The 22,635-nt window shown below is 51.8% G+C and overlaps 1 protein-coding gene across 1 annotated transcript; it reads left to right on the top strand.

Annotated features, from left to right (window-relative positions):
• Positions 1-1,629: 1,629 nt before the first annotated feature.
• MFSD4A (major facilitator superfamily domain containing 4A) lies at positions 1,630-21,945 on the top strand. The gene is made up of 10 exons (XM_009272912.1): positions 1,630-1,676; positions 7,233-7,431; positions 7,567-7,806; positions 13,526-13,694; positions 15,653-15,768; positions 16,838-17,011; positions 18,886-19,033; positions 19,728-19,798; positions 19,999-20,119; positions 20,818-21,945. The coding sequence occupies exons 1-10, from the start codon at positions 1,630-1,632 to the stop codon at positions 20,880-20,882; spliced, it is 1,350 nt and encodes a 449-aa protein (XP_009271187.1). The 3' UTR covers positions 20,883-21,945.
• The last annotated feature ends 690 nt before the right edge of the window (positions 21,946-22,635 follow it).

The following is a 22,635-nucleotide window of genomic DNA, read 5'->3' as shown; positions in this document are numbered from 1 at the left end:
GGGGGGCGCGCCGCCCCCCACCCCCGCACCCCCGCCCCGCGCTTCGCCCCCCTCCCGCGTTCTCCCACCGGGTTTGCGTGGCTGAGCTGGGATGCTGCGGTCCGCGTGGGAAAACCCTGCCCGAGCGGAGCGCTCCGTGCGCGTCCCGGAGGGTCCGCAGCCCTCTCGCCCGAGGGAGGGGGCTTCCCGGGAGGTGCGGGGCGGGAGCCACTCTGCGGGCTGCTGCTCTCCTCTTCTGCACGGTTTCGTACCCTGGATAGAAGCTGCCAGTTCCCCTGGAGCTCAGGACAGAGATAGCCGTAGCGTGAAGTTACAGCCAGGACTTCCTGGAGGGTGTTTTCCTTAACCTGATTGTTTATCACAAAAATATTATTGGAAGCCTGTTTTAATAACCTCGGTGTCGGAAATCGAGGCATTGTCGTGCTCCTCGGGAGTTTGGGCAAACACGAGGCGAGATGTGAGCGGTCCTCGCGGTCTTGCTGCTGCAGGGAGCGGAGCAGCGGAGCGCTCCGTGCGCGTCCCGGCGGGTCCGCAGCCCGCGGGAGGGGGCTTCCCGGGAGGTGCGGGGCGGGAGCCACTCTGCGGGCTGCTCTCTCCTCTTGGGGCGCGCCGCCCCCCACCCCCGCACCCCCGCCCCGCGCTTCGCCCCCCTCCCGCGTTCTCCCACCGGGTTTGCGTGGCTGAGCTGGGATGCTGCGGTCCGCGTGGGAAAACCCTGCCCGAGCGGAGCGCTCCGTGCGCGTCCCGGAGGGTCCGCAGCCCTCTCGCCCGAGGGAGGGGGCTTCCCGGGAGGTGCGGGGCGGGAGCCACTCTGCGGGCTGCTGCTCTCCTCTTCTGCACGGTTTCGTACCCTGGATAGAAGCTGCCAGTTCCCCTGGAGCTCAGGACAGAGATAGCCGTAGCGTGAAGTTACAGCCAGGACTTCCTGGAGGGTGTTTTCCTTAACCTGATTGTTTATCACAAAAATATTATTGGAAGCCTGTTTTAATAACCTCGGTGTCGGAAATCGAGGCATTGTCGTGCTCCTCGGGAGTTTGGGCAAACACGAGGCGAGATGTGAGCGGTCCTCGCGGTCTTGCTGCTGCGGGGGACGAGGGCAGAGGCAGTGCCTCAGCCGTGCGGGGTGGCCGGGGACGGCAGTGGACTTCATGGGCCAGCGAGAAACCCTGGTGCAGCCGAACAGATATTTGCACTGAGCCTTCTGTCTAGGATGTGTTTCAAATAAATCATACACGAAGGCTCAACCCTAAAGATCGCCAAACGGGTTTTTGATTTGAGGTTTGATGACAGCTATGCTCTGCTGAGAATCAGCTGATTATTTACATTGTCACTAATTCTTCAGGCAGTGATGTAATGTGTCAACTCCATGTGTGTCTCTGATATACATGTCATATATATGTATATGTTTAGCATATACATAATATACATGTTTAATATTTATATGAGAGAATTTTGCATGAATCCTTCGTTGCTTTAAAATGCCCATTTAAACACGTTTTGTTAAACTCTTGTCTTGTGAATTGTGGAGAGCGTTGGCTCCTGAAGACGGCATTAGAGCACCTGTTAAATTGCCATCCTGGTACATTGAACTGTCCCGGTCCCCCTGTCTGGACAGAGCCCAAAGGCTTCATGGAGCAGCAGGAGCTGCTCTCTGTCGGGCTGTGCCGGGAGAGGAGGTGCGAGGTGGGGTGCACGGGGATGGGGATGGCACGTGGGAACCTTGCCGTGGGTCTGACACGGATCCGAGACTGCTGGGTCAGCAGGCAGCGCCTTCGCCAGCCCCCAGTCTGCTTCGCATATGTTTGAAGGAGCAGCGAAGGAAAATGCGGAATTGTTTCCTGCTGTCAGCTTCCTACCCAGAGCTCCTGCCCTTGGCCGGCGGGTTACGCAGACCCGTTTGGGGTTTCGTGCTCAGAGACTCCCAAACTTTTAACTCTGCAGCAGCACGTTGGGGCAAAGAGCGTGTTTGTTGGTCGCTGTGGTTACAAACCAGGATGCATTTGTGATCGCAGCCTCTTGGAGCAGCGGGCTTTTGCAAAGTGTCTGCGAGCCCCACTGAGGAGCGGCAGCCCTGCCGGGCAGGAGGGCATGTTTTGGATAGTTGCAGCTTGCGAGCGTTGTGAGTTACTTGGAGCGGTGCAGCGTACAAACGTGTGGGTTTGGATGAGAACATTAACCGTTCAGACTCGGAGAGCTCCTGTACTATCCCCTCTTCAGGGACGGACAGATTGAGCTGTCCTAAGGATTTCTACTTCTGGGCCATGCTGCAGGTTTATAAATCAAATTAGGCTGGCCCTGGTGCCGGGCAGGGAGGAGCACTGGACAGGTTGTCTTTTCCAGTTAGGAGATGGGTAGCTGCTGGTAGAGCATCCCAAAGCGTCGCCTGCCTGCAAGCCAGCCGAGCCAAGGTCTGGCTGCAAGCTGCATTTAATTTCTAATGCCTGAGGAGCATAGACTTTGTTGCTTGCTTTCGATTGAAATATGTATTGGTCTGAGCTGTCTGCTCTGAATGATGGACTCATGAGGGAAAGCAGTGTTGTTACTGGATTCTGCGGCAGAAGTGGGTGGTGGGACCTAAATAATGGTTTGGTTCCTCTCACCAGAGAAGTTGCTGAATGCTGGGTCATAGTCTCTGCTCTCTTGGCCCAGCTGGAGTCCTGGAGCACTGGGAGGACAGAGCATAATGATGGCATCTGTCCCTTCTGTAACTCAGCACGAGCCTGGACTGCCAGAACTAGCTCCAGAATTCCCTCTCCTGCGAGATTTCAAGGAAGAAGAAAGTTTGCCATTGCAAGTTTCTCCGAGTGATGTAGAAATGCAATTGTTGCCTGCGGTGCGCTGCACTTGGAGACCCGGGTTTGCTGCGTGGTCCCTTCCCTGGCTTGTCGGGAGGCGCAAAGCCAGAGCTGTAGGAAGAGCAGCTCCCCACGCAGTTGCAAGGCGCGTTGTTTAAGCTCTCGCTCAGGTTCACAACAGGCTGCTGCTCTCTGGTAACTCATGCCTGAGGTTTGCTGGGTTGTAATTACAAGCTCTGCTTCAGGAGAATACAGTTTTTTACAGGGTGTTTGCATGAGTGGGGTTGGGGTTTAGGTGGAGTGCGTGCCCTGGCTCAAACCCCAGTGCTGCCGCGGTGTTGGTAGAGGTTCCTCGAGCAAAGACAGCCCTGGCAGCAGCTGATGCCCTTCGTAGGGAGCCCTGTGCACCTTTGCGTGAAGCACACCGAAGACTCTTGTTTTCTGGTATTACCTGGGCTAGATTCTCAGAGGTGCCTGACACGTCGTGAGACTGCAAATCCAGCCCGCAGCGTTGGGGTGGGAGTGCTGAGAGGACTTGAAACCCTGCCTAGACTCAGAAACCCAAGTTGGGAGGTGAGCTCTTTGGTAAATCCATCCCTGAGCGCCTGGCACTGCAAACTCCAGGGGTGAGCTCTGTGCACCTGCATCCCCCGCCGCTCTCCCTCTTGCTTCCCTTGCCTTCCCCTTTTCCTTTCCCATTTTGTTGGATTTTAAGCTTGCTTGTGAAGTTAAACTCACACTCCCTCTGTGCTGCTGTGCTACACGCATTTGTGACAGAAGCACCAGCGTAACTGAGAGCCCGTGCCCCAGTTTGCTTTTTTTTTTTTCCCCTTCATTCACAAACTGCATTTTGGTGTCCTTCTATATTTTTCGCTTTTGCTCCCAGCGTTCGGGTCAGCCCTGAGCTAGTCCCGCTGGTGTTAGCAGAGGAGAGGAGGGGGCTGGTAGGTCTGTGGCTGTGTTGGAGCCCTGAGCAGGCTCTGCTCGAAGGAGTGATCCACAGCAGGACCTGGAGGGCTGATGAGATGGGACCCTTCTTTCATCCTTACCCCCGGTCACCTGTGCACGTCACAGCACGTCAGCTGAGAGTGGATGACCCTGTTCCCTCCCTGCCCTTCAGACTCCCATCTTCTGAAGGTTTCTGTTCAAGCCTGTGGCTGGTGCAGAGGACTCTTCTCACCCCAAAGGAAGGTAAAGCCTTTTGTTGCTGAGAGAGCAGAGAGCACAGTGATTCGAGCACGAGCTCCTTGGGGGAGGAGGCAATGCTCCCCAAGCCTGGCTGGTGCTTCCCGCTGGAGACAAGGGTACCTGAAGGCAGATGTGGGATAATCCATGCCCTCTTCTTCCTCCGTGTCCTCACCTCATCTCCTTAGGGCTTTGGGTTTTTAATTATCAGTTTTGCAAGTTGGAATTAGCCTGATTGTCATCTTTCTTCTTGATGTGAGGGACTTAGAAAATGCTCCCTGGGGTGGGGAAAAGCATCCTTGAAGTTGAAGAGTGCCTGCTGCAACAGGAACACCGAGGTGGGGGTTTATATACGCTCTGTGGGAAGGAGAGGGGAAGCTTTGCTGGCTGTGACTACAGGATAGCATTAGCTGCCCTAATCCTATAGAGGAGATCAACCTAAACGTTTTGGGGGGGAGCTGCAGACCTTCCCTCAAGCCTTATGACGGAGCCGGGACGTGCACTGGGTGCTCCTGAAACAGAGTCCGTGGCATTACAAGACTTGTTTCATACACTGAAGCGGAGCCTGCCCTGGGGACAGCAGCAGCTGGTGCAGAGCTGTGCTGTGCATCAACTCAGCCGGGGACATGGGGACCGGTTAGTGATGGGGAGGGCAGCGATGTCAGAAACCGGATCATGGCATTACAGCAGGGTGGCTTTTTAAGCCCTTTGGAGGGGTGCATTGGTTTTGCATCATCACGACACAGGGCTCAGACCCCCTCTGAAAGTCACGGGGTACCTCATTTAGGGATGCTTTCAAAGAGGTTTGTTTCTAAAGAAATCCCCCAGCTGGTTGTTCGGTGCCTCCCTGGGTGCTGAGCGGTGTCCTTCGACTACATCTTGGGGATCTGGCACGGGAGGCCAGCAATTTCTTGGTCCCCCCTAATGCCAGAGCCAGGGAAGGGGGCAGCAGGGCTGCGTGCCACCCTGGGCTGTGGGCTGCTGGTGTTTGCAGGGGGGGTGCAATTGTGTTATTAACATCTTATGGCTGGAGGCAGGAATTTTTGCTCACTGGGGAAAAGTGAGGTGATCTTTTTAATGCTTTTTAAGAACATAACATTATCTGCAATTAATGTTTAACTCTAGTAATGAACGTGCTCCCTAGCCAAGCACAAGCGGTGCTGTGGTTGTTTTGCTAGGGCTGCAGAAGAGAAGAGGCGTTTCTGGGATGTCTTGGTGTGTGTTTCCCCATCGCTCCCGGCCTCGGATTCGCCAGCTCCTGGTGCCTCTGCCTTTCTCCCTCCTGCTGGGCTCCTGCTGTACCCTGGAGAGTGCTGCCTCGTCTCTCCAGGCTTGAAGCTGCTTCTCTCTCATTTGCTAGTTGTTTTTTTCCTGCCGTGACTGTGCACATCTCGCTTTGCTCCCTCCCCCCCCCCCCCCCCCCCCCCCCCCCCCCCCCCCCCCCCCCCCCCCCCCCCCCCCCCCCCCCCCCCCCCCCCCCCCCCCCCCCCCCCCCCCCCCCCCCCCCCCCCCCCCCCCCAAATCCCACGCTGGCTCCCCGTGTTGCTGTCAGAGGAAGATCAGTAGTTACGGCTTTACAAGGCATTGGCTCCTCCAACGTGGTCCGGCTGATGGGTGAGCGAGGCTGGGCTGGGAGATGGGAGCACACCGAGGCGCTGGTACAGCCAGGTTTGTGCCACTGGCCAGGAGAATAAAGGTGACGTGTCCTTGGCCCGTTTTTCTCCCCGGTGTTGTTGGAGTGCAGTGTAAGCAACAAGCAGGATGTGGAAGGCCAAATCACTCTGGGTTTGCAGATGAATGAGGGCCACGCAGAAACACAGTGACATGCCCAAGGCCGGGCCGTTCTGGATGAGCAGTCAGGGCAGGAGGGCTGGTAGCACGGTGCCTGGCAGCCGCAGAGGCTCTCTGCTGCAGCTCCAGCCTGTGCCTCCTCGTAGCCTTCCCCTCCCTCTTCGGACAGAGCGTGAAGCAGATGCGGGGCGCAGACAGCCTGCAGGAGCCAGCCGTAGGCATTTTGCTTGCTGGTTGCATGTCCATACTAGGGACATACCTGTGCATCGCCAGTCCTTTGCTGTGGGCAGATGGCTGTGCCCCACATCCCCCGGCAGCAGACCCCAATTACTAATTAGCAACTCACTGTAGCAAGCTGCTGGCCGTTGCAATGGGCTTCTACCAGGGTTTGGGAGCCCAGGGTGGGGAGGGGACGCGCCTGTGCTACTTACTCTCTGCTGCGACTTTATAGTCCCATCTTTCTGCTAGTTTCAGTGCTTCGCTGTCTGGTCCCTGTTTCCTTCCTTCCTTCCTGCCTTTCGACTTGGCAGCGCCGGAGCAGCGCGGTGCCAGCCTGGGCGCCGTTCTCCAGCGAGCTGGCTAGCGCCCGGCTCACACCGAGAGCAGCCTCCCCGCTCAGCCAGGAAGGCCTGCCTGCGCTGCTGCCAGACTCGAGATGTAACGCACCAGCTTTACCTCTACCACACACATCCCCTTGGGCTTCTCCGATGGACCGCGTGGGTTGGGAAGTGGCTGCCTGCACCGGGAACGGCAGCAGTGCTGCATCCCGCCCCGTCGTGCTGGGGGAAGGGACTATGCTGCCAGAACAGAGCATGGAAGGGGAACTGCAGCAGCTCCCCAGTGCTCCCTGTGAGGCAGGACAGCATGTGCAGGCAGGTCTGGGATGACACCATGATGTGGATGCCAGCAGCTCTCTCCCTGCTGGGAACTGGTATTGTCCAGCAGCTCTCCTGCCTGCTCAGCCTGCTCGTGCGATACAGCCCTGCATGAGAAATGCCCTGGAGCTGCTCAAAAGTCACGATGTGGCCTTGCCTGCATGTACCCGTATCCCTTTCCATTCCCAGATCTGCCCAGTTGACAAGGGAATGTTCTCAGGCCTTGTTCTGCCTTGAAATGTGCAGAACATGGGTTTGAAGGGATGGTTACTCTTCTCCACGAAAGCTGGGTGGAAGATCTGCCTCTTCGAGGCATCACCCCCCACGCAGGAGATGGCAGTGCCCTAGGCTGGCTATGGCTGTGACGTGGAGGCATGGGGGTGCAGGGTGTGTAGCATCTCCCTTGCCTTGTCAGAAGAGCACGTGCTGGAGCTGCATCAGTTGGAGCTACAGCCTGTGGGTGCATCTCCTGCTAATACCTATGCCACTGACTGACCCGGGGCTGAAAACGGGAGGCAGGGCTGTGTTGTGGATGCTGCTCTCATGGTAGTAATTCTGTCCTGTCTTTCTTCTTTCCCTGTCTCAGGTTGGCTCAGTCCTTGTTTGCACTCTTTGCCTCGTCACTGGCAATCTCCTTGGTCTTTGCCATCATCCCTCTGTGCCACAATGTGGTGGTCCTGGCTGTGGTCATGGCTGTGGCGGGACTGGCCATGGGTTGCATCGACACCATCTCCAACATGCAGCTGGTGAAGATCTACCAGAAGGACTCGGCCATCTTCCTGCAGGTGAGCATGGAGCCCATGTCTCCCCTCTAGCTGTGCTTCCTCCTCTGAGGAAGAGGAGTGAGGGGCTCAGCCAGCCTCCCCTCAGAGAAGAGCAGTAAACCCCCCTGCTCTACTTGTGTGTCTCATCTCTTGCAGGCCCTTCATTTCTTCGTGGGCTTTGGAGCGCTGCTAAGCCCACTGATAGCTGACCCCTTCCTCTCGGACACCAACTGCATCCTCTCAAACTCCACGGCCAATGCCTCCAGCAACCTCCCTCACATCCGCAAGTCCCTGGTCCCGCACCATCCAGGCAACCTGTCTCATTACGACCTGCCGATGAAAGGCATGGTGGTCACACGCGTCTCCTACGCCTTCTGGATCATGGCGCTCATCAATGTAAGTGCTGCAGCCGGAGCGGTCCAAGCTGTTGCTGGGGACATCTTAGCTTCTCGGTTTTGCAGGTGGCTGGGGTGTTTGGGGGGTGTTGGCGCCTGTTAGGTGGTCCCAGTGACGGAATGAGGCGTGAGGATGGTTGTGCTGGTCCACAGCAAAGGTTCGTTTTTTGCCAAGTGCCCGGTTTCCCAGCCAGGAGCAGGTGCCTGGGGCAGGAGGGCAGGACTCTGCGAAGCTGAACCAGTGGGGACTGCGCCATCAGATGTGATAGGGTCGATGAACCGTCCTGCGGGATTTGTCTGATCTCTCTGGGAGCAGGTTGTACCTCCAGCATCACCCTGGGCAGGAGTTATACCAGTTAACTACACTCAGAGCTGCAAGGTCTTCCTCCGTGGTCGGTCTGGGGAGGAGCTTGGTGACGTGGGGATGGCTTGGCGGGAGGGTGATTTGCAGCATCTTTATTCATGGGAAAGTGCCCATCGATGAACTGAGTTACTGGGGCTGAAAGCTTGATTGGGGCGTCTCTGCCTATTTGTTAACGTTTCCCTGGTGATTGGCAGCAGATGTAAAAGCCCTGTGGCCCTTCCCTTGTGAGAGAGATGGCGTTTAGTGCCTGTCCTCTTTCTCTGCCCTGCTCAGTCCCAAAGCTGATCTCCAGCAAGGTGCTCTCACCTGCAGGCTGTGGGCTCTCTTTGAAATGTAGCCCTATTCCTTACCCCCCAGTTAATACCCGAATACCAGCTTGGCTAAATACAGCTGGTCCCTTGCACAGCCTCGCAGGGCTGTGGCCATCGTCGTGCCTGTCCCTCTGCAGCAGAGCTAGCTAAGCTGCCACTGTCATTTCCCTGGTGGCGGGAGCCCTGCGAGCGTGTGTGTAACTGTCTGTGTAGATTTGGAGTGATAAGAGTGGAGCGCGTTGTTGCAGCGAGCATCGGCCCTGTCGAGTGGTGCTGTTGGTGCTGGGATTGATGCCGAGGGCAGCTCTGCTTTTGAGTGCCTGCAGGGTGCCCGGTTATGCTGCGTGCCTGGGAATTCCTGCTGGCAGGGGTCTTGGGGTCCCCTCTGTGACCAGACCAGGCCTGTGTAGCCCTTGCCATAAGGTGCTCTGGTGTCTGTTTATGATGAGCGTGCCAGGGCAGGGACCGCCAAGCTGGTGCCCGTTTCACTCACCTGGAGACCTCCTGTAGTAGAAATGAGGGGTGATCCTGCCAGAAGGACCTCTCCCTGCCTGTCTGCCCTGCAGCCCCGGTACCTGCCCTGTGCAAGTTTAGCCGTTGCCCTTCTGCCAAAATATAAGGGTGCGATGGTGGTCCTTCTCCCTGTCCCGGGCCAACGAGCAGCCCTTCATCTTCCACCACTCCACCTGCGCTAGGCAAAGGGACCATGTTTCTTTGTGCTCTTGGTCTTCCCATTTGCTGAATAACTAAAACATACCCCAGTGAACCTAATCCAGGGACTTTCATTAGACCGAGGCCCGCACAGCTCGCTGATGCGAGGAGAAGAACAGGCAACCAAAATAGCTGGGCAGGTGCTGTAATGAGTTTCTTTGCAAAAGCACCAAAAAGAATGCTCTCTGCCTAGGAGAAGCCAGCTTTAATTACCTCTGACTCTGCGCATGCCATGGGAAATGTGCTTTTAATTACACCGGAGCGTTATCTATTTTGCCAGTCAATCCCCAGCAAACTAATTTAGTTCTGAAGGCAGCGTTTAATATCTGCTTTGAATACGACGATGTGTCTGATACCTGGAGCACTGATGGGAGGGTGGTTGCCAGACCCCTCTCTGTTCCTAGCAGTGTCCCATGGACGTTTTGGGATCCCCATTATGGCAGGGAGTTCTGGGGTGCTGGGAGACTGATGGTGTTTTGGGGATGAGGGTTAGGTAACAAACGTAAGAGGAGCGGGGAGTCGGACGTACGCCGCACACACAGCTCTTGAGCGTGGTGTCCCCTTGCCAAAGCCGAGCTGTTATTGTCTTTCCCAAACCCTCGCTGAGGGAGCTGACTTGATTCCTTGTTTAAACTAAATTACCCAACCCACTGGCTGGAGATACTGAGAGCAGCTCAGCTCCAAAACTGCTGACCCTTCTTTAAGGTGTCAACGTCAGAGAAAGATGATGGTAATTGGTATTTAAAGCCCCAGGGAAGTGGATGGAATGAGTAAGCTATAGAAATGGAAACCAGGACCAGCAGCTTCGTTATAAAATGGTCAAAAACACAATCCCATCCCAGTTTTCGCAGGGCTGTGTGTATTCTGACAAGACACAAGCTGAAATGATTCATTTCAATTTCTTGCTTTGTTTAAAGTGGAAATGTCTCAATTTGACTTTGGCATAAATGCAATGTGTAAAGCTGACAGAATAGTTGTTTCGATGTTATTGAAGCAAAATGTTTTTGCTTTAGTAGAATTAAGTGGTTCAACATTATCAAAATGAAGTGCTTGGATGACTCCCAGCCAAAATTTTTCATTCTAAGAGAAAATTTTGGCTTTTCGTCCAGATTTGGAACAAAAACATATTTTAAAATTCAGTTTCCCACAGAACGGAAATTTCATCATCCAGCCCGTTCCAAGGGGCTGGAAATCAGGAAAATGTTCCTCCGAGAGGGATGTGTTTATCCGGAAGGTGGTTTCCCAGGGGAAGCGCGGGACACTCCATTGTGCTTAGGTTGCTTAAAAGTAGCCTGGATGCAATAGCAGGGAACAGTCCCGTGCTCCTGGGGGGAGAGACCGAAATAGAAACTGGAGGGAAGGAGCCTGGATTATACCCACGCTTAACTGCGTGATGCAGCAACTTGTTGAGTTTATAATAATAGTTAAAAGCTGCCAGGGGGAGGGGAACATCCCCAGCGATTCGGCGAGCAGAGCCGGAGCGCCGGGTCCAGGCAGCGGGGCTCTTGCTGCCCGCTTTGCCCTTCAGCCCGTGCAGGCTCCCAGCGGGGTGCTCAGACACCCCTCTCCCCCCCCCAAAAAAAGGAAAGCCTTCCGCCGAAAAAGGCGAAGCAGAGTTGCCCTGGGAAGAAAAGCCCATGAGCAAATGGCCATCGCACCACAATCTCTGCCTGCTCAAGAGGGAGGGCTGGTCGGAGATGGGGACTGGAGGTGTCCGGCTTGGTGTGGTTGGGGACGGTGCAGGGCACCGTCGACTCTGCGGGGCAGGGCGGTGCTTTGAGGACCAGCGTCCTTATTTTAGGGGCTGCGGCTCATCTCTGGTTCTCGCTGTTTGGGCTCCCTGCAGGGTGGGAAGGCTCTGATAGCTCTCTGCCTCGTGCCAGTGGCCCAGGCAGCCGATGTGTCGGCCCCAAGAAACCTGGAGCTGCTGTAAGAGCTGAGCAGCAAGATCCTGTCATAAGCAGGGTGGCCCTGCCCCTGTGTGTCTTGGCACGTGTCCTGGCTCCAGGGGCCAGCGAGGATCATCATCATCATCCGACCTCTCCAGTTGGGGCACGTGGGAACTGCGGACGGGGAGAGGGGCTCAGCGCCCGCCCAGCAGCTCGTGGTGGTGGCCGTGCTCGAGCACGGTGGACAGTCCTCGAGCTATCCTTGTCCTGTGGTCGGGGTAGGCTGCTCCTCCAGGATGCATTTGTCCCTTTGCTTGGTGAAACATGCCCTGGCAAGGCTCTGGTGTTCGGCTCCGTTTGCTCCTCTCCATCTGCCCGTGTAATAACTGAACTGCTTTTGTGGATGCTCCGTCCCTTGAACGCACCCCGGATTTATGGCCGGCCCCTCCTGTGGGCCAGGTGGCCGCAGGTGACCGTCCCCAAGGCGATTTGCCAGCCGGTGTGCAGGAGACAGGGCTGGCTCAGGATGGAGCCCTGGGAACCTGCTTTCTCTTGAGCTTGATCCTTTGCTTTTCCCCACTTTCCTGAGCTTGCCTTGGTGCGGTGGCACTCCACGGGCGAGGGTGTGCTTGACTGCGGGTGAGTCTATGGCTTCTGGGCATTTCCTACCAGAAACGGCCAGCGCTGGCGAGCAGCTCATGGCTGATGGGGTCAGAGCACTCGTACATACACTCAAAGCACTGCCAGCCTCAGGATGGTGCAGTCTGGATAAAGCGAAAGGGACCTGCTTGCTTTGGAGATGAGGATCTGAGGAGCAGGGACATGCCTACCGTTTAACTGGGAATCAGGAGAGTCCAGAGCTGGGGCCCTCTTTCTGCGTAGGCACTGAGTGCTCCTTAAGGCTGGAAGTGCCCAGAGACGTTATCTGTACGGCCAGTCCCTCTGCGTGGGTTTTGTTTTTTTTTTTTTGCAAAATCTGCAATTTAGAAGAATAAAATCTGGTCCTGACCTCCGGAAGGATTAGAACTATCAAGCAAATGCGTTTTTCTTCCATGGGACTGAACTAACTGTTCCTATTCCCATTGTTCCCAGAACAATGAAGTCCTCATAAATTAATTCAGGCAAGAGAGGCGGCGGGGGGGGAATTCTCCATACATTTAAATTGTGCCACGAGCCAACAAAAGGCAGGAAATTTGGAGCTAGAGCTCACACTTGCTCACAGACATGTAGAAAACAAGCGTTCGGCGGCTGGAGAGCGAGCTGTCACTTAGGATTTCCTGGCTTTCTCCCCCAGTTTGTTGCAGAACAAACACCACTTGGTTGTGGCGGGAGGAGAAGGGAGGGCTGGCGAGGGGCAGACCCAGCTTCATTTGCTTCCCTCTGTTTTCTCTCCAAAAAAAAGAGCAAGTCCCTCTGGGCTTGGAGGCACCACCGAGTCGTGGGTGTGCGCAGGGAGTAGACTCGTCCCCAGGCACGTGGCAGTGAGGGAGCACGGTGCCAGGGGGCCTGATGCTGCGGCTGCCGCGTGATGGATCCGGTGGGCAGGTACGAGCCCACGGTCCCTGTGTGCATTAGCACCAGGCAGAAAGCCCTGACTGCAGGGAACGGTGGTGGTGGGACTGTCGTGTGCTGGGAGCCTGCGCAGCAGCCAGTGCAGCTGCATCCCTGGAGGTGCAGGGGGTCTCTAGGGCGGCGACAGCCGAGAGGGCAACGGCTGGAGGCTCGCTGCTCTTCAGTCCCAGGTCCCTCAGCAGAGGCTGTACTGAGGGGCTGTTTGAAGCGGCTCGGCTGTAGCGGTGCTGTCGTCGTTGGCCTGGGAACCACGAGCTCATCTCTTACGAGATGCTGAGCAACCTCTGCTAATGGCTGGAGATGGGCAAAGCAGGTCTTGGAGCAGCTTGCTCTTCCCTCACAAAGAATTTCAGCCACAGGAGGGTCTCCCATTAAAACTGTTCTGCTCTCCACAGGCAAAAGCTACTTTATTATTTTATTCTTTGGGCAGAAGTGGCCAAATGCTTGGAAACCAGAACATTTTGGTTTTGAAGGGCTGGTACGGTTCTTCATGAGGTTTGTATTTAGGTGCCTTCTGTTCCAGTGTCCCTGTCCCCCATCCCAGGTGAGTGGTCCCCAGCCCACCTGACATCCCACAGGGACTGGCAGGGGATGCCCCAGCCGCGCTCCAGGTAGGGAGTCTTTGCTCTCAAATTGGGTTTTTTTTTTTTTCTTTTCCCCCCTCCCTGCTAGCTCCCCTAACAAGCCTCCGTCCCTCCTGCAGTGGCTCCTTACCCCATTGCCAGCCTCTGTCCTTGCTCTTGGAGGTCAATTCAGGCACATCCATTGCAGATGCTGAGTGCAGCTTCCTAAAAGGCTGTTGCGACTGGGGAACTGGACTGTATTTTGTGCGAGGCTTGTCATGCTTACCTGCCCCTCTCTGTTCCTCCCCAGCTGCCGGTCCCCATCGCGGTGTTTTTCTTGCTCTACAAGGAGCGGATGGTGCCGTGCTTCAACAGCAGCAGCCGCCCGCTGCTGTCGGCCGACGAGCTGGCGATGGAAACGCGGCCCACGGAGAAGGACGATCTCTCCACCGCTGTGCAGAGACCCCACGCAGCAGGAGGTGAGCTGGAGGCACCTCTCTTACGGGTTTGGAGGAACGGGGGGTGAGCAGGGGGAGAAAAAGCCGTATTTCTGAGCGTCTCTGTTGAGTTTAACAAGTGAGATCCATCGCTATTGTCTAAGGAGGAGACTTTCCAAAACATACACATGAATGTAATCCAGAAGTACCCAAACAATCCAAACAGACAATTTGGTGCCCAATTGCCCTTGAATTAGATGGGATCGTAACCCCTGAACGGAGATGAGTATCCTGCCGTTGGGACTCCGGGCTGCTTTTCTCCAAGCTGTCCTAAAACTAAACCTGGGCTCCCAGGTCGTTTAAGCACACGTGAAAGTTGTGCCCCTTTGCTTCCTTCTGGTTTTCAGTCAGGTTTTGAGCTGGCTCCGCTGACTGTTCAGTTTAAAAGCGGTCATCATGCTGCAGAACGCTGATTTTTTTTTTTATATATATTTTTTTTAATAAATCTGAAAGAAATAAGGACAGCGCCCTTGTTTGAGGGGAAAAGTTAAACTCCAGCAATAGTTTGCTCTTGAACTTGTGACTACACCCTGTTTTGGGGACAATAGTAACATTGTTTTTTGCTACCCAAGAGAAACATATCAAAGTAAATTCTTCAGCTAAATAGTGAATCTCAGAAGGCTGATTTTTTTTTTTTAAAATTATTTTTTTTTTTTAATAAATCTGAAAGAAATAAGGACAGCGCCCTTGTTTGAGGGGAAAAGTTAAGCTCCAGCAATAGTTTGCTCTTGAACTTGTGACTACACCCTGTTTTGGGGACAATAGTAACATTGTTTTTTGCTACCCAAGAGAAACATATCAAAGTAAATTCTTCAGCTAAATAGTGAATCTCAGAAGTAATCGTATTTCAGGGTTATCACAGGAGCATTTAGTGTTATTACAGAAGAGGTGGCTTTACCTGAACAATAAAAGGAAATTTTAGGGAATACTTGAAGGTGGAGGCAGTTAGAGATGTGGTGAGGTGCTGCAGGGAAGGATCATAGGTGTCCCTAACAGAGTGGGTTCTCTGGTGTCTGATAAGGTTGTGCTCATCTGATAGCATTTCCCTTAGCTGAGGCACTGACGGTTTCTTTCCTCAGCCCAGCTGCCCATTTTCATACAACCCATTGGAGCTTCATGGTCTTCAGATCTCCGTCTTCCTCTTAAATGCAGTTGAGATTAATCCCTAGAGAAGCAGGAAGGCTGTATGCTGACTGCTGTGATCTTTGACAGACACGTCTGTGCTGGCGAAATCCCTCCTTCCCTATAGAAGTAGTGAGAATTTCATCTTTGCCATGCAGGAGCAACTGTCTCACCTGCACAGGACTCCAGGTGCTGTTACCTTAACACCAGCCCTTTGCACGTCCCAGAGTGGTGTGATACAAGCACGAGGACGGGAGAGTCGGGAATTCCTGGGGTCCTGACCCCCAGCTTTGGCAGGCCGTGGCTCCCAGTGTTCTATTCAGAGGAGGCGAGACTAGCTGCGTGTTTATCGCTCTTTCCCAAAGTTGGCTTCTTTGGTTAAATATCATTTATCTGAGGAATGTGAGCTATCCTGGGCAGGACTCTCCTGTGTGGTGGTACCGAGGACGAGGGGCTCTGAGCACGAGTGCTGTGGTCGAATGGGCTTGACCGTAAGAGGGGGGCCAGCAGTGCGGAGCTCCTAAATGGGAAGAGGAGCACAAGCAGCTACAGTTAGAGAAGTAGCAAGTATCCTGGAGAGCTAGGATCCCCGTCTGTGGACAGCAGCCCATAAGCATACCCGTCTTCCTTCTGAAAGTTTAGAGGTAGGTAAAGAAAGAGGTTGTGCCAGCAGAGGTTAGCAGTGCTCCACGTTGTTCACGGTCCTCTACGAATCTGACGTGCAGCTGAGCGCAAAACAAATCCCCATTGCGGGCTGGCAACCACCCAGCCCCAGGGGGACGTTCCAGCTAAGTTTGCTTTGCATTGTTTTTCACCAGGTCATGATGACTTATTTAGCTGCTGCCAAAGCAAAAACTTCAGAGGGGCTTCTTACACCTACTTCGCAGTCCACATCACTGGGGCTCTTGTTCTCTTCATGACTGATGGGATTGTGGTGAGTTCAGCTGATAGAGGGATCTTGTCTGAGCAAAGCTATACGGCTTTCTTCCTTCCAAATCACTTGTAACAGCCCAAACCCAGCCCATGTCCTCTGCCTGCAGTGGGCTGGACCTGAGGGTCTGCCGGTGCAGCGGTCTGGTTCCCCAGGTAGTTCATTCAAAGCTAATTATAGTCGGGCTGATACGTGCCCTGCTTCTTGGGAGGGTTTTGTGGCTTCTCCTAGGCTCTGTGTTGTTGCAGCTAGATTGCTACGGCTACTAACCTGGCCAGTTTAGAGCTAGAGCTGTGATGTTGTCTACTTGTACGCAGTGGAGGTCTCTTCTCACTTCAGCCAAGAGGCAAGAACAGCTTCATTTTATTTCGTAAGAAATGGTGGCTCTTTGTTTGATGGGTCCCCTGAGCCCTCAAAATCCAAGATGAGAGCATGCGGGGATGGTGCAGTCTCTCTGTAGTGGCCTAGTGGCATGTCCCTGGCCGGCGCAGTCACACGGGGTTCGCCGTGTGTAGCGCTTCTGTCCGGGCGAGGAAGGCTCGCAAGTTGCTGTTCTTTTTCTTTCAACAGTTTTGTCTCAGTCCCCTCATGGTAAAATACTGCTGGGTCTTACTAGGGCATTAAATAGGGTCCTGAAAGATGAGCGGGGTTACACAAAGCAGCTGTCGGATACAGGAACTTTCCAGGGCCTCCATCTTCAAGGATGATCAACTCTGGGTTCTTAATGTGATATGGTATAAGAGTATGCAATTCCAAAAGGACAAGCCAGTCCCTAGGGAGGAGAGCATCTCTACAGATAGGAGCCTAGCATGCATTTTACCTAGTAATGCTGTTAAGCTCTCCTAAAAGGGCAAGACACTTAAGTAAGTCCTGTGTTCTAATTCTGGTGGAAGCCTGTCTCCAGCTGCAAACCCTTGGGAACAAAGTTCACTGAGATTTGGTAACAAATCCGTAAGTGGGCTCTCCAGCACTGTCACGATATTGTGACTGTTTGAGGGACAGGTTGAAGTTAAAGTTGCAAAGCCTGTAAGTCGTCACATCGATGTGACACGCTGTTTTGTTTTCCCCGCAGGGAGAGTACTCGGGCTTCATTTACAGCTATGCGGTGGAAGAGCCTCTCTCCGTAGTACATAAAGTGGCCGGCTACCTGCCCAGCCTCTTCTGGGGATTCATCACCCTGGGCAGGCTCATCTCCATCCCTGTGTCCTACCGAATGAAGCCGGCAACTATGGTCTTCATCAATGTGGTAAGGCTGTTTCTATTGTGTTTTTCTTCCGCTTGCCTCCAAGATGTTGTCTAGTTTGGGGTTGGATGTGCAGGACTGGGAGATCTGCACCAGGCCTTTCTCTGCATCGCTGTCTCTGCGTGTTTGCAGCTGACTCCGGTGCACGAGGAAGCTAAGACTCACAACTCGATGCACCGCTTTTCGGAGCTTGCTTCTCGGTTAATCTAACATTAGATGTGTGAAAGCCCCTAGTAAAGTGTCTGCCAACTTTATTTACTTTGCACGCTGTCTTCTCTGGCATCTACAGGGACATTAATGCCCGTGTCAGCCATGGGAAAGGGAAGGCAGATAGTTCAGTAAATTCTCTGCTTAGACTGTAGCAGCTGTCAAAGAAACCAATGTGCTGTGAGGTTGCTTTGATTAATAAAACACATTCTCTTGAAGAAAGGGGAAGGAGTCCTTTAAGGCTATGTAAGAAAGATGCATGTAAGGATGTGACAGACAACAGGGAGGGAGTTGTTCCCATTTACACTTCTTACAAAAAAAAGAAGAAAAGAAACAAGTGAGAAGGCACTTTACAATTTATTTAAACCAGAAGTTATTTTGGTAGCAAGTTTCACACTTAATGTTGCGAGGCCAAGAATATATAACAGGGTGGTGGGAAAACAGGAGTGACAGTTCACATTGGGACATCTTGAAGATTTAGGCCAATGTCTTTTGCAGACAGGAGGCAGGTGAGGCAGCCTGCTCAGCACCTTGCTGCTGTCACTTTAAAAACTGAACGTGGATACCAATAGCTACAGCCAAATGAAATGCAATTATTTTAAAAATGAGTGTAATCTCCTACTTTGGCACATAGTCACTACTTACATGGGAGCAGGGAAAGCTCAGCATCAGCGGATCTGTCTCGGGTATCATCTGATACGAACAGTCCCGTGCATCTCCTTGATGCATACTACTGGCTTAATCACTTGTCTGAACTGCACGATTGCTCTATTAACAAACCTGAGGACAGGACGACTTTAGCTGCTGATGATATTTGGAGAGAAGAGGGAATAGCCTCCAGCCTTGAATGGAAGCCTTCTCGCTTCCCCTTAAAGGCAGTGGTAGTAGTATCATCCACAAAGACAAATTCATTTGACTAACATCGAACCCTTTGTGCGATGCTTGCTCGTTGGTAGTGCTGTATGTAGTAAGATACCCCAGCTCTTGGCAGTCACTTCAGCATTATAGCAAACTGCAGTTTGAATTCAATCCCTTTAGAATCCAAATTGCTCTCGTGCACATGCACACGCCCATAATCAGGGCCTAAACAATTAAGAAAAAGTAACTTGCGTTGGTATTGCAGAGCTCCCTCTGCTGACCCTCTGTGCCATGGCTAACTTAGTGCATCTTGGATGTTTTTGCTATTGCTTGTACACTACAGCAAGCCAGAGGTGAGGGCAAGCTTGTTTAAATCTAGTTGGCTCTTCGGCTTTACTGCTGTGACTGGTTTCTGAGCGGTTATTGACTGAGTTAATTCTTTAACGTGCTGCATAAGACTTATTAGTGATTGAGACATGTAAATATTATGGAAGTAGCAGTACTATTGTATTTAAAGCTGCAGAGAAAAAGTATTTTTTCAGATACGATCTTAAGTCTCCACCTAATGAAGCCGAGACAGATGAATTGTATATAGTCACTTGAAGTCCTGTTATAAAAAGTACCAAGTCCTTTACTGTAAAGGTAGATGGATTTTATTTGGCTACTTACTTCACTTTTTCAGAGACTGTGATCATTTTTCAGTATAGTTTATTTTCTTTTCCAAACTATTTTCTACAAAAAGAAAAAAAAATCTAGAGCCTATTGCAACTCAGCATTTACCTTCCTCCTGACTCCGTGTGTGTTGTTCACAGGTTGGAGTCCTGATAACCTTCCTCCTGCTCCTGATTTTCTCCTACAGCGTTGTCTTCTTGTTCGTGGGGACGGCATCTCTGGGTCTGTTTCTCAGCAGCACTTTCCCCAGCATGCTTGCCTACACTGAGGACATCCTGCAGTACAAAGGTGAGCGGGGATTCGGGCACGCCTGGCAGACTTTGAAAGCAGGTGGGTGTTCAAGGCTAGAGCTCAGATGCCATCACACCTAGCAACGCCTTCCCTCTTCAGGGATGCCTAGGAGGCCTGGAAGAAAGATCTGCTTTTGAATGCAGTGTTTATTCAAGCTTGTAGTCAGAAAACCAGACTGCACAAATCCCGGCTTCATTGTACTAATAACTTCTCCAGGCAGGGATTCAGACTGGTTCTTAGTTTCCTGTAGCTTTAGGGCTCTCGGGGACTGACAAAAGAACGTCTGCTTTAGAGGCTTACAGGGAGCTAGTTTTGAAAACTTCATCCAGATTATCAGTGAACTGAAACTCCTAGAGTTTGGCAGAGACCTCCTGTAAGAGCTGGCCAACCTCCGTCTCTGGGGCAGTGATACAGAAGAATGAAAATCCTTCCAGCAAGAAGCAACATCACCTCTGCCAACAGAGACAAGTGACAGAACAGGAGATGGGGTTTTTTTTGGCTTAAACTTTTACCTTTCTGTACTACCACAGATTAGAAGAGGCATTCTCAACCCTAGATGGGAACATACATTAAGTATTTTTAAATCTTGTACTGAGAGATCCATGAAAGAGCAGTTTAAAGAGGCTACAGGCTGATCCTGCTGGCTGCTTCACCTGTTCCTGCCAACACCGCTTGCACTATTTCTTTGCAGGCTGTGCCACAACCGTGTTAGTGACTGGAGCTGGAATTGGAGAGATGGTACTACAGTTACTGGTGGGATCGGTAAGTGGAGACAAGGCATGCCAAAAACTGACTGGAACTTTTAAGTAGAAATCTTAGTCCTGGTTTTGGACAGCTGCTGGGAAAAAGCAGTGCGTTACCCTTGAGCTATCAAACAGTAAAGCTCTTACTGAATGTTAATTAGGTATTTGAGTGCTATGATGACATGTCTGTTCCCTTTTTTTTTTCCCCTCCAATTGCAGATTATACATGATCAGGGCAGCTACAGTTTCCTGGTCTGTGGGATGATCTTTGGAGGCTTGGCCTTTACCTTCTACGCTTTCCTCTTGTTTTTCCACAGGATGTACCCCAAGCCCTCATCAGGTAAGAAAGCACCAGCGCTCAGCCCTGCTTTATAATGAGAGGAAGAGTGGCATACGCATCAATACATAACCAGGGTGCAGCACTTCAGCAAAATGCAAGGAAATGTTTATTTTACTGCTGCTTCCTGTCCCCTCTTCCTGCTTTGACTTGCCCACAAAGCCTTGGCAGCCACAGCTCAGGGTTTGCTTTCTTTTCTGTTGGAGAAGCAAGGGAAAAAGTAGGAATGGTCTGTGGATCGCAGAGGCACTGTAAAGCGCATAGGAGGCTAGCTGTGAAAGCGCTACCGTGCTGCTGCAGAGCTAGCAGGAGTAAGTCCGGCTAGCACAGACTACACAAGCTTCCCTACGCTGTTCCCTGGCTAAAATCCAGGGAACAAGTGGGTCTGCCATCCAAAGGCAGCTGTCAGGCTCTTGAGAAAAGCCTCACTGATAAAGGATTTCTCTTACGTGTTGCCCCGGTCTGTATACGCTATTTGCTTTTATAAGCACCTTTTGTAAAAGGAGCACGGCATGACAGGCCAAAAAACTTGTCCAGGTGACTGGAAATGGAGGCGCTTCCTCCATGACCAGCGAAGTAAACAAGCTAGTGCGGTGGGTGATAGGATAGCAACATCCACGTTTGGGAGAGCTCGTGCACGTTCCCTTAAAGCTCAACAGAACTGGTCTGTTTAGGTGAAGTATCTAATGTCGATTTTGCAGATATGGATGATGCCTCACCTGACAAACCAGCAGTAATGGATGACACTGGACAGTATCAGCGCTAAAGAAGTGGCCAAGCCCTAGACAAGCAATAAAACAACACACAATTAAGCATTACTATTAAGGATGATTTCTCATTTAATGACTGAATCATGCAAGTTTTCTGCAATCAAAAGCACATTAGATTGGGTAAGTCAGAATCAAGAAAACATCCTAAAACACTGCGTCAAGCCAAGCACAAGTTGCCCACGCCACATGTACCAAAAAGACGACTCTTAAGCGTCAGACTGCCCCTGTATCCGGAAGGCTACGGTGTGTGGCAGGGATGATGGGAGAACAGTTACTCCTGCAAATGAACTTTCTTCCCAATTCAGGGTGGAGGGTGGGAAGGAAGAAGTTCTCTCTGTTCCATATGTAAGACTGACTGTCTCCTGGCTTAGTCATTGAACTTAACAGATTTTTCTTTTGGCCTGTAAAGTATAGAAGCCCCTACAATTTACAGCACGATACTGGATTTGAATTCATTTTTGTGCAACGCTGACTCACGTGTACGTCACCTCCACGTATACTTCCAAAGGGGAAAAATTACACAATTGGTAGACCCCACCAAGTGCACAGTGGTAGCGGGACCTATCTGTATTTGCACAGTTGATTCTTGTGTATCACACAGTATCAGACATGTTCACTAAGACAGTGTCTTATTCAGCATGCTAGGGCCTCTTGATTATTAGCTTTTTTTTTTTAGTCAAGAATGAGTTGTGATGGTTTGTTTTGCTTTAAGTCACTAGTTTAGCTGCTACAGTTGCAGTGTCTTTTAGGGTGGTTTTATTTCTAGCTTCCAGTTGAAGCTTAAACAGAGGTATTTGGGAGCCAGCCTCCAGCTGCTTAATCTGTGCAATACTTATTATAACAGGTGCCTTCTGTAAGGTACTCTTATAACCCACGCATGACCTAGTACAAGCTACGAAGAAAGGACTGGCTTTAGAAGAATGTAAAGCTACATACATCTATTTCTTCAGTGAGTGATTGGACACTTACTTTTTGCTTTAACTGCTGTATGTGGATGTACATATGTACGTGTGTATATAAAGCAGTGTTTAATTAAAGGTGATCGATTGCTAGATTCTCAGCATGACTGGACTCGGGTAACTTAAGCTGTTTCTGGCCAAGACTATCAGCTACTACCTTCACCAGTTCTGGCTTTCAAGCTCAGACTGAATCTGACGGCAGTTTAAGTTAAATTGTTTTTAGCATTTCTATTTTTCCAAGCAGTAGATCTGTCTTACCTTCCATAAAATATCTTCATAAGTTCCCACAGGTGGTTCCATAGAAAAAACTCCCCAAAAGAGTAGACTTGTTGAATTGAGGGCACATCAGGCCAATGCAGGAAGGAGGTAAGTGCAGTTGAATCCTGGGCTTAACTCATCCCTGGACTTCAGGAGCTCTCCTGCCTCACGTCCCGTGCAGTATGTGCTGTAGTTCTCCTCTAGCACCGCAGGATGCCACTGTTACTCTCCTTGAGATACCCAGAAAGAAAAAAGCAGTGTGCTGCAAACCCCATTTGCAGCAAAAAAACCCAATCCGTCATTTAATGGAGCCCCTCCCACCATGACAGCATTCTCTCCATCCCTGTACAGAGGAAATGAGTGTGAAACAATACAATGAGGGAGTTTATTTCGAAAGAAGCCTACTCAGATTACGTATATACATCACACCAGGGACTGTCAGCTCTTAAAAAGAGGGAAAAAAAAAAAAGTATCTCATCATGTCCTTGCAGACTGACAATACGCAGCTAAATGCTATTGCCAGAATAACATT

This window comes from Aptenodytes forsteri, unplaced genomic scaffold, assembly GCF_000699145.1.
Source record: "Aptenodytes forsteri isolate BGI_AS27 unplaced genomic scaffold, ASM69914v1 Scaffold142, whole genome shotgun sequence".
Taxonomy (NCBI): domain Eukaryota; kingdom Metazoa; phylum Chordata; class Aves; order Sphenisciformes; family Spheniscidae; genus Aptenodytes; species Aptenodytes forsteri.
This window is presented reverse-complemented; position numbering and strand designations above follow the sequence as displayed.